This window comes from Ambystoma mexicanum, chromosome 9 (assembly GCF_040938575.1).
Source record: "Ambystoma mexicanum isolate Mex_15411 chromosome 9, UKY_AmexF1_1, whole genome shotgun sequence".
NCBI lineage: Eukaryota > Metazoa > Chordata > Amphibia > Caudata > Ambystomatidae > Ambystoma > Ambystoma mexicanum.
In genome coordinates this window covers 356,198,751-356,216,906 of record NC_090931.1, presented here as the reverse complement: position 1 = coordinate 356,216,906, position 18,156 = coordinate 356,198,751, and the positions used below count along the sequence as shown (strand labels likewise).

Sequence of the window (18,156 nt, the reverse complement as noted above, 5' to 3'; positions counted from 1 at the left end):
TGAAAGTTAAGTAATAAGATTGTTTGCGCCATGCAGATTTACCAAGCCAACCTGAAATGTATATGCTACTTGGGGATAAAGAGAGACTGTAAGATAAGAAATGTCCTGGCAAACATACACCAGGCAGTTATGAAAACTAAAATGAATACAAAAGTAGTCCTGGCAGGGGAGTATACCAGGCAGCTGAAAGTGCAATAAGAGATCTGAAAGGGGGTATACCAGGCAAATTGCAAACCTATAAAGAGTATCAAGAAAACAATGAGGAAGGAACTTGTGCTAAAAAAAAGGAACTTTTTGTTAAAGAGGAAATTACAAGGCTGAACAGTGTTTGTCTAACCAGATTGTTATGGGTCAAGAAAGACACAAAAGGAACCATTTGACCCAGAGATATTTGTGATGCCAGTGAAGAATCCAGGGGAAGGGAATCGCCCTCTGCAATTAAGGTCCTTTCCAATTTGGAGAATATTTACGTTGGAGCTATTCTGTTTTTTATTTAAGAACACTTTTTGCAAATACCAGGTTAAAGATATTTCCATATTACTTTGTTTTAGTGTGAGGGTCTAAATAGATTGTTTTGGACAGAAGGATGGCTTTTTTGATTTGACATCCTGACAGACAGATCGTTAGTTTTTTGATAGGGAAACTCTTCTTTAGAATAGGGTCAGAGAAGGATTGTCCCCACCCATTTCAGTGGAATAAAAGTCTTCAACCAAAAACATGACAATTGTGTGTCCGGCTTTCATTCCTGACCCCCTCACAGGGTCCTCAGCTCTTTAAGTGCATGGTTGGCAATGGGATACATTTCTAACACTTAGTGGCGATGAGAGGCTACCATCTGAAAAATTATTTTTAATATATCGTAGAACGCTGTGGCAGCAGGATTCATTTTTTTACAAAGCCTGCACTTAATTTAACTACTTCTGGTAGATTATGATTTTACCACTGAGTTTATAAAAGCCCAAATAGGCTAGTGCAGTCTCTTTATTGGTGGGTTTGAAATCAAACGGAGGGATTTTACAGTAATCAAGCAACCTTTGCAGTTCTGCAAGACTTTATCCATTGAAGGAGCAAAATGTCAGATAGTTAAGAACCTTGTCCTGGACGTCTTGGTACAAAGAAGATGCGTTTTGCTAGCATTTATGCTAATCTCTACAGATGAGCACAATGCTCTAGAGATACTTTTCCTTTTGCAAGCCAGGACGCCAGCTCCCCCGTTACTTCTAAAGTAAGAAAATTAGCAAATTGCTTCTGGGGACCTGGTTACTAGCAGAGCTACGGCTGGATGGCTTTACCATCTTGCACCAACTAACTACAAATTCTAAAGGGGGACGTCTGTTGGGTGGCTTAATCACTGCCTCCTGGAATTCTAAAATTCAAAAGTCGGTAGTGATATCGAAGTCCTTTTATGGAATTTTAGCATCTAGAATAGAGCTGACTGAACTATTGCAAACATAATCTAGTGGTATTTAACATCTATTATAACTCCTGCTGAACATCTACTATAACCCCTCCTGAATGATTCTTTGTAAGAACCATCAGAAACTATGTCAGAAGCAGTGTGCCGAGGAGAGGGGACAAGTATCTTAATTGCAGGAGCTCTGAACTCGTGTTGTCTGGACCTGGGACCCGGGACGAATGGGCTTGGCTCACTGGGAGTCAAAAGAAATCGACAGAGCTTATTAAGGACTGGGACTTGATTGTTTACAATGGCAACCTAAGTAGTAGAGACCTTCAACCAGCATTTACTTGGGAGGGAAACCAGAGAAAGTCAGCCATTGACTATTTAATTCTGTCTAGAGATCTCTTTGACGCTTCCTCTAGGATGGAGGTTGGCCAACTAACAAAAGTGACCACAAGATGCTGACTGAAATCTAGAAGACGTCCTGCAAGATGAAGGGGGATATGATACAGACCTACTTGTGAATATGGGGGAAACCGGGTGGTTAAGTTTAAATGAGATGGGCAACTTTTAAATAAAAATCTAAAACGTGCTCATGTTCGACAACTCGTGTCAGCCAGAAAAGTTTCTACACTTTCTATGGGAGCTAGATAGACCAGAAAAGCTTGGGGTAAATAAAGTTCCAAGGCATAAATACAAGTTTAACTATACAACCTTGTTATGGAAGAGGGAACTGAGAAAACACTTAAGATTCCCGAGTAGGGAAGCCATAAACAAGGATGCTTTCTTACGGGAAAAGAAAATCCTGACTAAGAAATATTGTAATTGGTCTAGGGCCCAGCGATATTTAAAATATCAACATCATGGCAAATTTGCGTTAAGAAACTTTTATTACAAAAAATACATGCACATTTTGGTCCCTAGTAAATGGTAGCAAGATCTCCCAATCCTCATCCCAAACCAACAGTGTATCAGAGGACCTATGGTCACGCTACTTCCAGTCTCTTTTTGGAAAGATCTCTTGCGACGTATCGACTCCTGACCTTGACTTCCCTTGGTCCCAGTCCGTCTCTCTGGAGGTGGCTCGGAAACTCATTAAATCTTCCAGTTCTAGAGCCAATGGTCCTAATGGGCTTTCAAATTCCATTTTGAAAGCTGATGCCGATTCCTGGTACTTGATACTGTGCCTTCTTTTTGAGAATTCTATTGCCAAAAAGCAGTGTCCTGAGAGCTGGAGGTCTGCTGCTATACTCCCGTTTTACAAGAAGGGCGATCGAGAGGATCCTAATAACTAATGCCCGATCGCGCTTCTAAATGCAGATAGCAAATATTTTGCTGGAGCAGTACTTCGAGATTTGGGCAGTGAGCTTGGGTATCTTAGACAGGGCTCAGACTGAATTCCACCGTGGTAGGTCTACAACGCTTAATGGACTGGTGGTGAATACACTTAGGGATAGTGCGTGGATGGCAGGCACAACCCCGTCCCCCTGTTTATGTGGCCCTGGTGGATCTGAGTAAGGCCTTTGACACAGTCAACAGAAATCGTTTATGGCAAAAGTTGAAGTATGGGATATTTAGTTGGGTCTGTTGGCAATTTTGGTCTAGTTACATCAGAACTCAGATCTAAGTCTGAATAAACAGTAGGGAGACCTCACAAAGCCAATTCTTACAGAGAGTACGGCAGGGCTCTTCGCTTCATTCTATACCTGGCCGATCTGAAGGACACACTAGATAAGGAACAAGTTACTTACCTGTAACTGTTGTTCTCCAGCATGGGTCTGGCATGGATTCACATGCTCATGAATATTCCCCGTCGTCAGGCTGGGAATCCTCGGTAAAGAAAAAACCAGTATCAGTTTCGTTTCTGATCTGTCTTTCGTAGTAATAACCAATCACTGGTCTCTGCGTCATACTGACCACAGCCAATGACTGCCCTCTACCTAAGCACCGCCTCTGGCAGCCATCTTCAGATTTGGAAGCACGTGAAGTGGCAGTATGACCAAGTGAAGAGCCGCAGAGGGGTAGGCGGGAGGGTTCGCATGTGAATCCATGCCAGACCCATGCTGGAGAACAACAGTTACAGGTAAGTAACTTGTTCCTTCTCCAGCATGGGGTCTGGCATGGATTCACATGCTCATGAATAAAGAATACATAGCAGTACACACATGCACAACCACGGGAGGTGGCAAAGGCTCAACATTAAGCATAGCATCAAACTCAACATTAAGCATCTTACCTCCTCACCAGGCTCACCTCAGGCGAACAGGTTGCGCAGCACTGCTTGGCCGACCCTGGACTCCTCCCTGGAATCCCGGTCGACGCAGTAGAATCTCGTGAAGGTGTGCGTCGACCTCCACGTAGCAGCCCTGCATATGTCCAGCAGGGGCACACCAGAAAGGAACGCCGTGGTAGCTGCGATCGCTCTGGTGGAATGGGCTCTCGGACCACGGGCAGCGGTCGGTTTGCCAACCGATGACAGTACATGATACAGCCGGAGAGCCATCTGGAAATGGAAGCCTTCGAGAGAGCCTTCCCCTGATTGACAGGTCCAAAGTTCACAAAGAGTTGTGACGTCTTCCGAAAACACTTCGTGCGGTCCACGTAGAACTTCAGCGCTCTAGCTACATCCAGCGAGTGCAAAGTCCTCTCAGCCGGCGACGAAGGCGACGGGAAGAATACAGGCAACACCAAGGGTTCGTTGAGATGGAAGTCCGACGGTACCTTGGGCATGAAGGAGGGGTGCGTCCTGAGCACTACCCTCGTGTCGTGGAAAGTCAAGTACGGGGCCTTGCAGGAAAGGGCCTGGATCTCTCCCACTCGTCGTGCGGAGGTGATGGCCACAAGAAAAGCAGTTTTCCACGATAGAAACTTCAACGGAGCCGAGTGCAGAGGCTCGAACGGAGGTCCCATGAGCTTGGTCAGCACCACGTTGAGCTCCCACGCCGGGGCCGGAGCCTTCACCGGCGGGAACGATCTGAACAGTCCCTTCATGAACTCTTTCACCAGGCGATGAGACCACAAGGACGTCCGTCCCGTGGTTCTGGTGTATCTGGAGATCGCAGCAAGATGAATCTTGATGGACGCGTGTGCCAGGCCAGCTTTGGCCAGCGTCAGCAGGTACGGCAGTACTTGGGGAGCCGTAATCCGTAGAGGGTTAATCTTCTGTGCGTGCCACCAGACAGAGAACCTCTTCCATTTGTGTCCGTAGCATTTAAGAGTCGAGGACGCCCTGGCCTTTGCAAGAACCTCTCTGCAGTCGGCCGGTATGTTGTATCCTCCAAACTCTAGCGCTGCAGGAGCCAGGCCTGCAAGTTCAGCGACTTCGGGTCGTGGTGGAGGAAGTCGCCTCCTTCCCTGGAGAGTAGATCCGCGTCCGCCGGCAGCTTGATCGGCGGGGACGCTGACAAGTCCAGAAGGTCCGGGAACCATATCTGCCTCGGCCACGAGGGTGCGACGAGGATCATCCTGCACCGTGACCTCTTGAGCAGGTTGACTAGCCGGATTAGCAGAGGCAAGGGAGGGAACGCGTAGAGGAACAGGCCCTCGCAGGGGAACGAGAAAGCATCGCCCATGCTCCTCGTCTGGGGAAACCTGCTGGCGAACCTCCGGCACTTGGTGTTCGTCGCCGTCGCGAACAAGTCGATCTGGGGTGTGCCCCACCGTCGGAAGAGACGATCCACCAGATCCTGCCGTAGTTCCCACTCGTGGCACGAGCGCAGCTCCCTGCTGAGTGAGTCGGCGATGGTGTTTTTTATCCCTGCCAGATGAAACGGCACCAGAAAAATCCTTTGGGCGACGGCCCAATGCCACAGGTCCTGCGCCTCCTTGGACAGCGCTGGGGACCTGGTTCCGCCCTGTTTCCTGATGTAAAACATGGTGGTGGTGTTGTCGGTGAAGATCCTCACCACCTTGCCCTTTAGGGACGGAAGGAAAGACCTGAGGGCCCAAAACACTGCACGGAGCTCCAGGACGTTGATATGCAGGGACTTCTCCGTCGGGAGCCAGATTCCCTTTGCGTGCAGATTTTCGGTGTGCGCTCCCCACCCTTCCAGGGAGGCATCCGTAGTCACAGTCTCCTGGTGGGCTGGGGTCTGGAAGTCCATGCCCGCCGTCAGATGCACGCGGGTGCCCCACCACCGTATCGCTCGTCGGAAGTTCTCGTCGAGCTTGATCCTTTCCTCGAAGCTGTCCGTCGTCTGGATCCAGCGCGCATCCAGGAATTCTTGCAACGGGCGCATCCGGAGCCTGCACATGGGAATGAGGTAGATGCAGGAAGACATCATCCCGAGGAGGGACTTGATGGACCTTACTTTGGCCGCGTCGGCCACCAACATCCGTTGCACCTTGCCCAAGATGGTCCTGGTCCTCTCCTCCGACGGGGAGGCCAGAAGGGACACTGTGTCGAGCCTCGCTCCGAGAAACAGTGCGACTTGCGCGGGCACCAGGTGGGATTTGGCGTAGTTCACGAAGAATCCCAGGTCCGTGAGGAGTTGGACGGTCCTTGCCGTGTGAACCACGGCGAGTTCCCTCGTCTTGGCGCGGATGAGCCAGTCGTCCAGGTAGGGGTAGACGTGGATCCCCTCGCGGCGCAGCTGCGCCGCCACCGGTGCGAGGCACTTGGTGAATACCCTGGGTGCCGACCGTAGTCCGAAGGGGAGGGCTCTGAACTGGTAATGACGCCCTTGGACTACGAACCTGAGGAATTTTCGGTGCCCCTTTAGGATGGGAATGTGGAAGTAGGCATCCTCCAAATCCAACGACGATAGGAAATCCCCTTCCTCCAGCTGGCCCAGGACGTGCTGGAGGGTGACCATCCGGAACTTCTGCGCCTTGATGAACTTGTTCAGACGTCGGAGGTCTAGGATGGGGCGCCATCCTCCCGTCTTCTTCTTCACGAGGAAGTATCTCGAGTAAACTCCGGAGCCCCGAAGCCTCTTTGGGACGATTTCGATGGCGCCCTTTCTGAGCATCGCCTTTACCTCCAGGAGAAGTTGAGGGACGTGAAGTTCTTTCCTGGCCACGGGGAGGACACGCGGGCACCTTCTTTGAAACTCGAGCGCGTGGCCCCGGGCCAGGGCGTCCAGAACCCAACGGTCGGTGGAGATGGACTCCCACACGCTGACGAAGCCCGCCAGCCGGCCTCCCACCGGGGTGCTCCGGTGGGGGCCCGACCCCACAGCCGGTTCAATCCTGCTTGGACGCGGCCTTGCCGCCTTGACCTCCTGGGCGACGACGGCGGGGTCCGCTAGACTTGCCTCGTCCTCTGTAGGCCTCTTGCGACGACGAGCGGGCCGCTTGACGGTAGGAAGCGAAACCGCCGCCGGAACCTCTGGAGGCGCCCTTGCCTCCGCTGCTCCGAAAGGGCGTCCGACGTTGCTGCAGAACTCCGAGGGCCCGGGCCGTCTCAGTATCCGCCTTGATGGCCTGAAGGGAATCGTCCACTGTCTTCCCAAACAGGTTGTTCCCGTCGAAGGGCATGTCCAGGACTCTGGTCTGGACGTCCTGCCGGAAATCCGTAGCTTTGAGCCATCCACGACGTCGAAGGCAAACGCCGTTGCCCAGCTGGCGGAACCCAGTGTCGGCGATGTCCGTCGCCACGGTGATGGCGTGGTCCGAGGCCACCTCACCTTCCTGCAGGATCTCCAGGGCCTCCGCCCTCTTGTCGTCCGGCAGAAAATCCAGCAGGGGAGCTATCTTGTACCAGAGCTCCCTGTCGTAGCGAGCCACGATAGCCAAGGCGTTGGCCGCTTTAATCGTCGTCGCTGCCGACGAGATGACTCTACGTCCCATAGCATCCAATTTCTTTCCCTCGCCGTCCGGCGGGGAAGTCGATGTGGAGGCCGCACCCCCCCCGCTTTCTTCCTGGCTGCCGCGGAGACGACGGAATCCGGGGTAGGCTGTGCCCGGAGGCACAGGGGGGCCGTGTCCGGGACCCGGTACTTCTTCTCGTACCGGTCTCTTCTAGCTGGCGTCGTGGAAGGGTTCTTGAGGAGGGAAAGGCTCTCATCCCAAATGTCGTCCAACAGAGGCACTGCGAGGACCGTCTTCCTCTTGGCCTCGCGCCGCTGATAAAGGAAGCCTTCCTTTTTCTTCTCCTCAGGGCAGAGTTGGAAAAGCTCGGAAGCCCTGGAGATCATGGAGTGGAAAGATCCGATCTCGTCGGGCGGAGAAGCCCTGGCGGGAGGCGACGACGGAATATCCTCGTCGTATGCCTCGTCGTCCGTACCCGTCGCTGTCGTGTCAGTCCCCGTATCATCCCCTCGGGTGGACGGGGGAGAGGGCTGGACGGGGCGCGACGGTTGAAAAGGAGGTGGTGGATGGATCCTTCTTTTCTTGGTAGGGGGAACACCAGAAGGTCCCGGTTCTGGATCCCCCGACGGGAAAGGTTCTTCCGTCGGTAACGGTAGTCTCGTCCTTATCTCGGAGCATAAGGACTGTATGGCCAACAAAATGGCCGCCGAGTTGCCTTGCGGCGCTGGCAGAGGGGAATCCGACGGGCGAGCAGGGGCCCCGTCGGTATCCTCGACGATGTCGTCGTCGTCGTCACCTGCGTCGGGGTCCATTCCGACGGGCTGGCCTTCTTCCACGCCTAGGCCGTGGCTTAAGACCTCGATCAGCTCCTCTTCTGAGGTTGAGGCCGAATCTACGACGACGCCCTGCCCCCCCTTCTTCTTCCCCACGGGGGGTTTCACGGGGGTCCTATCGATGGGCACAAAAGAAGACTCCCTCCGAGGAGGCAGGGAGATTCTGGGCCCCGAGGTCGCCACCACTGGCGCCGCCTCCACAGGCTGAGCCAGGGCCGCCGCGACCGTTTCGATAGAGGGCTTGGTCGGATGGATCAAGGCCTTCACCACCTTAGGTGCGCTCACCGCCTTATCCTTGAGGGAGGGGGCACTGCCACGCTCCTCCTCTGCCTTAGAGCTCGACCGGGGCCTCTCCAGGAGTTTCGCCGGGTGCTCGGCCTTCCTCTTACCCGACCCAGAGCGTTGGCTCGTGGTTGATGGTGCCGGGGAGGGTGCGCCCTGCCTGGCGCCCGTAGAGCCCGACCGTTCGGCGCTCCCGGTGCCAGCGGACTCGCGGTGCTTAGCCTTATGTTGGGCCCCCGTCGCCGGGGCGCCCTCAAAGGTCTTAGAAGACCGCTCGGGTTTCTTCTTCTTCTCGCCAGACGGGCTCTTACCCTCCAGCCAGTTGGCGAGACGTTGATGGCGGTCCTTCATGGTCCGTTCCGACATGTTGCCGCAAAACGCACAGTCCTTCTCCACGTGCGTCTTGTCCTCATGAAGGCAGTAAAGGCAGAAAGAGTGTTCGTCCTCCTTAAAGACGTTCTGCAGCTGGCATCTAGGGCAGACCCTGAACAGCTTTCCGGGCGTCGAGCTTCCCTTCTCCTGGGCCATCTCCGAGACCGGGCCTGAGAAGCTTCTGGAGTCCTCCGAAGTGTAGCTCGACGAAATCTTCACCCTTGAGGGGCGCAGACGAATCCGACACGGGTCCCCGTTGATCGGATGTAGGATCGGTGGAGCTTGAGGCTCTTTTGACCGAAAGAAATCGAGTTTTTGTGAAAAAACGCGAAAAAATAGCACTAACGCTCGAGAGCAATAGCACGAGGATCCCAACACATGAACGTGCGGTAAAAATCTGAAGATGGCTGCCAGAGGCGGTGCTTAGGTAGAGGGCAGTCATTGGCTGTGGTCAGTATGACGCAGAGACCAGTGATTGGTTATTACTACGAAAGACAGATCAGAAACGAAACTGATACTGGTTTTTTCTTTACCGAGGATTCCCAGCCTGACGACGGGGAATATTCATGAGCATGTGAATCCATGCCAGACCCCATGCTGGAGAAACATGCTTTAGCAAGTCCGAAACGTGGAGGGCGGAGAATCGGTTAGATCGCCTATGCCCATGACTTATTGCTCATTGACTTTGCCCCTAGGGGAATACAACAACTGCTGGGTGCAATGAGCATCTATGCGCATGCTAATGATCTCGTCGTCAATCCTGAGAAGACCACCATTATGAGATTTTGTAGCGGGAAAAAGAAATCTATACCACATAGTTGGTTTATGTAGGGTAAGACAATATTACCAGTAGTTGAATCAACATATTTGGGTTTTAAGTTAGAAGCGTATCAAAATGTGGGCTTTGTGGAAGATAGGCTAAAAGTAAAAATAGATCAATTGGCTGCTCAAATGAAACCTCTCAAAGCCAACTACTGTTGCTTCATCCTAATCCCTTTAATAAAATTTTACAAGGGCAAAGTCTTTCCGGCAGTATTATACAGTATGGATGTTGAATCCCAGGCGTGAAATTTGGATTGGGAGCGCCTAGAGAGTAGGATATTGGAAAAGGCATTGTGCCTCCCCATGTCCAACCCTATAGCAGCGTTTTGATATGAATTGGGTTCAACATCCCTACAGGTGGCTCTGGAATGGAGACAACAGTTTCGGCTCATTAAGTCACCCTGGGAAGATTGTCTTCATGAGGAATTTTCTAGGGAAGATCTGAAACAATTCAATCCGCTAATGAAAGGCTTGAGGAAGAATGCATGCTCCATCTTGTCAAACATCGGCAGGTCAGTCGCCAAGTAATGTGAAAATGGCTCTCCACGAGTCTGATTGGATCAGAACAGTTGATCGTATGTGCTCATTATCATTGCACGGGAGCCTATCGTTTGTGGATGAACAAAGGGGGACCCTGCCAGGTTATCGATCCAGATTTCCGTACGGTAGATGTCACAATGTCATGCTGAGATTTAGGCTAAATCTGCTGCCAAAAGGCACTGTAATATCTAGTAGGTTCAGACAGAGGTTGGGCAAGGAGGAGTGCTCCCTTTGTCATCAAGAGCTGCGTCAGAAACTGCACCATGTTTTGATCGACTGTCACGGAACAAGAGTGAAAATCATTATCATTGCAGTGTTGTGTGAGTGACACGAGACACTTACAGGCCATGAACTTCTGGCATCGACTGTCCCAAGGCCATGAAACATTCTTAACAATGGACCTGATTAAATTATTAAAGACGCTGGAATTGTAGAACGACTATTCCTGATGACTGGGTGGAAGAGGTGCACTTTATTTTATTTGTAAAATACTGCGCTGCTGGACATGTAATTGTTTTTGTAATATGTCCCAAATAAGCTGTGAGACGACTCAGGAAAAAAGCGTGGATTTTTGGTAAGATTTCTTGGCCAGTGATACCCATGCCTTTGCCTCTTTAGATCGAACAGAATATGGCTGCAGCGCAGAAAGCGTCTTTCCCAAGAGCTGCTGTGACATGATCTGATAGAATGCTAGAACTTAAATGCATCCAACTAAAGGATATTAGAAATAGATAGCCAGACATTTTAAACTGTACGCTCCTTTGCAAAAAACAAATTTGTAAGCTTACAACTCTATTAAGGGTTTGGCGTGTCCGTACCGAGGCAATTTTTCCCCCCCTAGTGTAGAGGCAGCCTTGACAAACTTCTCCCTGCAGGTTGCTTTTCCATGAGTAAGAAGTGAAAAGCCTACAAAGCTTTCCACATGAGTTTATTGCCACCACATCTGTATTCGCATAACGTCTGCCTTTAATCTCCTATTGGGCCAAGAGCAAGGAGGAAAAGATTGGACATACCATCAAGAAAACTAGCCGTCAGAACAAAGTACAGAATTGGTACGGTCAAAATTGGTGTCCAAGCTGCAGGGACATCCATGGCTTCTTCAACGGAGCTACAAGAGACAAGGCATTGTCCTGTAAGCCGCCTCTAATGGGGAACAGAGACCTAATATAGAGCGTGCACAAATCTAACCTGAACACGGGATGCAAGCTATAACCTTTTGTCCATCAGATATGACCCATTCCGCTTTAAATGTCTTTTACATTTGCTTCGTCATACACAAAAAGTTATATGTGAGACACCAGAACTGGTTGAACCTGGATCTTACAACTAAAAAGGGACCAACGACAAGCAGAGCATATTTGGTAAAAGAACAAATCAGAAGAATACACGTTAGTCTGGAAGCAGACACAAAAAACAATAAAAACGAAATCTATGAAGTTAAAAGAAATGTCTAACAATAAAATTGAAAATGCAGAAAACAACTCTAGAACGCTTTCAGATTTACAGGAAGCTTGAGAAACCTACACTTCAGTCCCAGACCCTTGTCCTATCTGACGATGACTGCAGAACGACAACTAGTCTTTAAGGATAAAATTGGCACGGCCCGTGCCATTATAATTAATACTGCAAGTACTGAGACTCTCCTAGAATCCCAGGTGTCGGAACATATGGAAGCCGCCCGTTTCAACTTCAACCCCCCCAACGAAGTAGGAAATGGAAACGGCCTTGAAAGCTATGCATCCTACCACCTGTCCAAGTGATGTTTTCCCCTCAAAGCTCCTACCGGCCAATCCTAACATCTTTGTTCCATTCCTGATGCGTTTTGTAAATACATCTTTTAAATGGAAATCAGTACCGGATATTATCAAGCATGTTGTGGCTACCCCACTGGTTAAGAAACCAGGCCTGAGTCCCAATGACCCTAGTAACAAACGTCCTATTACAAACACTTATTTTTCTCTTGAAGATTGCGGATGATAGCTACATCACAACTTCATCATCTAGAATGCCCAGGCATCTTTCACCATAATCAATCAAGGGTTAGGAGTAATCACAGAACCGAAGGTTGCCCTCTAGATCTGCAGACAAATATGCTGGACATCCTAAAGAGAAGCAGGTCAGGGCTGCTGCTCTTATTAGACCCGTCAGCCGCGTTTGATTTACTGGACCATAAAAGTCTTTTGGAAACACTACCGACGATTGGAAATTGCTCAGTGGAAGCTTCTGACTGGATCTGCTCTTTCTTGAGTAATAGGCGGTCCAAGGTGTGATGGGTGAGGCTAGCTCATACAGTGGTGTTCCTCAAGGAGCTAGCTTGTCCCCCACACTTTTCAACTTCTACATCAAACCTCTCTGTGGTCCACTGTCTACAATGGGAATCCACTTTACAAATTATGCTGATGACACTCAACCCCTTATGGAGTCGAGTGGGGATTACAGCAAAGACTCTGCTAAACTGCAGCATATCTATGTCCTAATAAAAACGTGGATGTCCAATCACTGGCTGAGCTTGAATAGCAACAAAACTGAGCTGATGATCTTCAGCTCTTTGCAGTCTAGAGCCAAACTCACTCCAGAATTTGCCAGGATGGAAGGATATCAACATTGCAAAGAAAGTGAAGACGCTAGGAGTCTATCTGGAAGCCTCACTTGGAGCCGATGCACATGTGGATGGAATTGTGTGCAACTCCCAATACCATCTCACGGTGCTGCAGCACATAAACCCTTTTTCATCTAAAAACTGTGAGACCCTAGTCAGGCTGTTATTATGCCCTGCTTGGACTATTGCAACGTGCTTCTGATCAGACCAAATAAAAACTGAATAAATAGGCTCCAAATTCTCCAGAACAAAACCGTGCGCATAGCCTGTGATATTTCAAGTAAGGAACAGGTTTCTGATGCCAGAAAGAACCTCCACTGGTTGGCTGTAAAAGCGAGAATATGCTTCAAGACCCTCTCCTTGGCTCACAAATCTATCTATGGTGACGCCCCAGTGTGCCTAAAAAAGATTCTGAAACAGTAAGACCCTCTCAGATCCCTTCATTCAAGTAACTGTGGATACTTGAGCATCCCAAGGAATAAACGAACAAGAGGCAACAGGCGCTTATTTCCTGTGTTAACGGACCATGCTTGGAATCACTACCTCCCAAGCTCTGTTGGGAAAGACATTTAGTGGCCTTTCGGAAGCAGCTGGGGAAACGGCTCTTTGAGTAATTAGTTCAGTCTTCTTTCCCACTGGAAATTCTCCCCCCCCCCCCGCTAGATCTCTTTCCTGGTAAGATACCAATGTTTTGGCTCTTTTGTAGGCTTCGTGTTCTGTCTCGCTGTCGTTGTGGGCGCCCAGATGCATGCGGGCTCTGGCGCAGTATAAATAAAATGTAAGGCACCAATTGGCCTGCAGTATCAAAAGTAGCAGCTCAAGGTACCTGTTGCTTTACTCTAACCAAGCTTTTCTACTCTACGGCTCCAAAAAGATTTCCTCTCCAAACTAGAGGAAGGCAGGGGTTTTTCAAGATTTTGGTGGTGCTACAGCTAACCTTAGAGAGGCAACACAGACGGTCATGGGCATTTAACTAAAAGGAGAAGGCTCTTATGAAAGAAGAGGCCTAAAAGGATAAATAACTTAACACAATAGCTAGTTACCAAAGCTTACAATAATCAATGAATAAACGATAGCATGCAAGTAACCAGGGTCACCAACTCTCTAGCCACCATGCCCAAACGCATGAGATTACAGCCAGACTCTTTGCAAAACCATTGAACTGTATTGCAGGACAAATAAATCTGCTTACAGAAACAAATGTAGACCTGTACCAGTCAAGTGCATGCCAAGTCCTCCTCCACTTACTGGCGAGAGAGCAAAAAAGTCATCAGAGAGAGCAGTGTCTAGGAAATCCAGAAGCTCCAATTCAAACAGTATAGTGGCATTTTGTGGAATGAGTGGTGGGCATCCCAATGCACCATAGGCATATGCTGGCTTGAAGAGGTACCTTGAGAACTCTCCCTTCCGCATGGTCAGCAGAGCCACCTCCATGCCGCCTAGAGTGATATCTGCCAGAAAAGAAAACTGACATTACAGAGAAGTACAAACATGCTTTTTTGACAGCAGTGCAAACACTGGTGAAGCAGTCATGAAATGCACAAAATCACAAGGTTCACAGGCACCAGTTGGTTTCAAATGCAGTTTACACACAGTACTTATTGTTTAATGGCAATGTATCCAATCTGATAATCACATAATACCTTACGTAGTCTAAATATAGACAAATGTGGACTACCTTTAGGAAAATGGAGCTAGCAAGTAGGGTAGTAGCAACAATGGTTTTCCAGAAATACAACACAGTAAACTGGTGGTCAAAATAAATATGTAGCAAACAAGCCCAAAGTATTATTGCTACCATCATTAAATGGCAACCACCATTCCAGTGAGTATGGACCCCATCACGCTCAACTCTATGTTGCTAAATACCTGTGCCTAACTTCATCAGTCTGCGGTTTCGGCGATAGCGGTTTGTGTCAAAAGGTTGATCAGCATATTCCAGGTAGGCAGAGTATTTTACTGGATGAAATGACAAAGGAACATATTAAGGTTAAATACATGGATGGAAAGCACTTAACGCATTGTATGGTTACAAGTTCTGTAGAACAGCAGGCAAGGTTGAAACCATGATCAAAATATTACCTTACCGCAGATGCATCTATACTTCTATATGCATCTATACTTCTAATCCATAGCCCCCTTTCCTCCATTCCTTTTGGGTTTTCATTAAACATGGTTAGGAAGGTGTAAGTATCTTACCTGTAACTCCATTTATCCAGCATTGGCATATTTCATAGATTCACATGGGTGTCTAGTCAAATGGTCGACAGACAAATGGTCGACACAATTTGGTCGACAGGACAAATGATCGAATTTTTTTTTTAGTTATATATATTTTTTTAGGTTTTCGTTTAGGGAAAAAAAGGGGTTTTTAGCAAAAAAAAAGGGGTTTGGGGGTGGACCCCCCCCCAAAAAAATGTGATCATTTGACCTGTCGACCTTTTGGTGTCGACCATTTGTCCTGTCGACCATTTAGATTCGACCATTTGACCTGCAACCTTCACATGCTATGAACAATTCCAGTCGTCAGGCTGGGAATCCTTGGTTAACTTTTACAACAGTAAATATAGAAAACTTTAGGTGTTTGTTATGTATCCCATTTCCCTCATTTTGGGTGCTTCTGGTGCCCACCAATGGGACGTCTAGTACAGAGCTCTTCCCCTGCAGCCTCCCTTCAGATTCTACCCATTACATGCTGGATTTTGAGTATCTGACGGAGGTTTTTTACCGTAGGGGATGGGGGAGGGCGCATGTGAATCTATCAAAGATACCAATGCTGGAGAAATGGTAAGGAACCCACCCCTTCTCCAGCATTGCATCTTTCATAGATTCACATGTTATGAACAGATTTCAAAGCATTATGAACTTGGTGGTAGGAAAACAGTAAAACATCTACCTTATTTGAACAGATGCTGCAGGACTGCTTTTCCTGTCTTTGCATCTGACACTGTGCTGGCCCTGAAGGCAGTAATGCCTAGTAAAGGAGTGTGGCACTGCCCAGGTGGCTGCATGAGAAATGTGAGTGACACTCCAGACCACATTGCTGCTGCAGCTCTTGTTGAATGGGCCTGGGCTGGTCCAGCTAATGGTTTGTTTGCCTTGGTGTAACACAAGGATATTTTATTCATGGTTTGCTTGTTGGGCGTTTATACAATAAGAACATACTGAGGGAGTGAGGGTGGGGAATACATTACAACACAATATTTAAGAGCAGAGGGGGGGGGGAGAGGGACGAACCCACTATGCCTGTGAGTATTCAGAACGTGCAAGTGCAGAAAGGAAGAGGGAGTAAGTGCCGGGGTGTTCGAGCTTGTGGGTGAGCCATAGACAAAATGCTAGGAGTGTTTAGTGCTACACGGCCTGGGCCGCGGGAGGTGTAAGTGCGAGTCTCCAGAGTGGAGGGTGTGCAGAAGCAAAGTGCTGTGGAAAGACATGAGCTGGGAAGAATTGGTGTGGGAGGCCAAGGCCCCAAAGATGCAAAAGGCCAAGGACACGGATTCAGCAACTGTGGGATTAGCAGAAGAGAGAAGGGGGGGGTAGGAGGAGTAAAAGAGGAAAGTCTTAAGGACCTTCTGGAATTTGAGGAGCTCCTGCTCAAGGGAGAGGGGGAGGCTATTCCATAGGAGGGAGCCCCCCCCCCGAGGAAAGGGAGTGACCCTAGTCCTCCGTTTAGCAAAACGCTTTACACACAAAGAGTTGGTGCCAGAGGAGCGAAGAGGTCTAGAGGGAGAGTATTTAGTGAGATAAAGCTGAAGATTGTGTGGTCCCCGGGCCCAGACAGCCTTGTGGATGATGCAGAGGGATTTTAATTTAATCTGTGGAGCAACCGGGAGCCAGTGAAGACTTGAGTGCAGGAGAGATGCGGTCCCTGGGCTTACAGTCAAGGATAAGTCTTGCTGCCCTATTCTGGATAAGCTCAAGGGTCGCAGAGTGAAAGAAGGAAGATTCAGGAGGAAGCTGTTACAGTAGTCAAGTTTAGAGAAAACCAGGGCTTGAGTCACATTGAGCCTCTGAGAAAAAGTGAGAAAAGGTAAAATTCCTAGAGAAGGAAGAGCCGATAGGGGGACTTCTTCGCAATGTGCTGAGTGTGAGTGAGGGAAGAAGGAGAGAGAGAGGGAGGAGTCGAAGATGACTCAGAGGTTTCTGGCTACATTTGTAGGCGCAGGGGGCGAGCCCAAGGAGGAAGTCCAGAGTGAGGGGAAGAAGGAGGGAGCAGGGGTTCCAATGAGAAGGATCTCAATTTTACAGGCTTTCAGGCAGAGCTCATTGGAGGCGCACCAGGACTCAATGGCAGATAGGCAGTCCGGGATGATGGAGGGTGCAAGAGGGTCAGCAGGGAGTTTGAAGAAGAGCTGTGAGTCTGCATAACACGAAGTTGGAGTAGAAAGAGGAGATGGACGTGCAAGGAGAGCAAGGTAGATGTTAAAAAGCCATGGGGAGAGTATAGAGCCCTGGGGATCATCATAGGTGGAGATGGAAGTAGGAGAGGACAAGGGGTCCAGGATGACTTGGGTAGAGCGGTTAGTGAGGAAAGAGGACAGCCAAACCAGTGCCCGTTCCGAGATACCAAGTGTATCATGGAGCCTTTGTATGAGCATGGAAAGGTTAACTATGTCAGATGCAGAGGAGACATTGAGAAGGATAAGAACAGCTGGGGAGTTGGAGTCCAGAGATGGGAGCAGATCTGCACAGGTGTTCAGAAGAGCAGTTTCCATGCCTCTGGATGCTCGGAATCCTGATTGGTGGTCATGGAGGCCACCAACAAGTTCAGTGTGAAGAGTTGAGTTGGGGCAAGGCACGCTTCTCAAGTAGCTTCCCCAGGAAGTGGGTGATGTAGATAGGGCGATAGCTGGCAGGTAGGGCCAGAGGATGTTTTTTTAAGGAGTGAGCACACAAGGGATTGCTTAAGGGGGGAGGGAAAAGATCCAATGACAAAAAAAAGTGATTGCAGAAATCAGCAGCAAGAGAGCCAATGTTATCCTTGATGGTCCTGGATGAGCAAGGGGAGACCTGTTTAGAAGAGACCTTCATGGAGCGGTCAACTCTGGTAACTTCTTCAGGTGTGACAGGAGAGGAGGAAAAGGAGGAAGGAGGAGGGGTGGGCCTGTGGGAGGAGTGTGGGAAGTGCTGTGAGAGAGTGTAGAAAAGGTTGTCAGAATGTCCTGAGTTTTGGTGGCAAAGTGTGAGGCCAGTGCATTGCAGAGGACCTGTGAAGCAGAAGGGGAGGAGGAGGAGACTGCACAGGGGATGGCTAGTTCCCTGCAGATTTTGAAAAGTTCAGCCGAGTTATTGGATGCGCCAGAGACCCCAGCCTGAATGTGGGCTCTTTTCTTTGCACGGATGACGAGTCTGTATTGTCTTTGGAGCAGGCGGCAGGCTAGTTTGCCAGATGAGCCTGAGGTTAGCCACTTCCATTCTGCTGCCCTGCACTTTTGTCTCAGGGCTGCAAGTTTGTTGTCGTACCAAGTGTTATGCTTTGAGGCAGGTTTCAGACGGATCCTCATGACTGGGGCAAGAATGTCAAGGGTGTTGGTGATGGAAAGATGGAGGTTGCCGAG

The 18,156-nt window shown here is 49.3% G+C and overlaps 1 protein-coding gene across 1 annotated transcript in view; it reads right to left on the bottom strand.

The window, feature by feature from the left end:
- Nucleotides 1-18,156, bottom strand: part of FKBP6 (FKBP prolyl isomerase family member 6 (inactive)) — a 513,007-nt gene that overhangs the window by 279,604 nt on the left and 215,247 nt on the right. The window contains exons 3-4 of the mRNA XM_069614783.1: nucleotides 14,468-14,557; nucleotides 13,847-14,049 (exon numbers count right to left, since the gene is read on the bottom strand). Of these exons, the coding sequence (XP_069470884.1) occupies nucleotides 13,847-14,049; nucleotides 14,468-14,557 (293 nt within the window). The remainder of the gene's footprint in view (nucleotides 1-13,846; nucleotides 14,050-14,467; nucleotides 14,558-18,156) is intronic.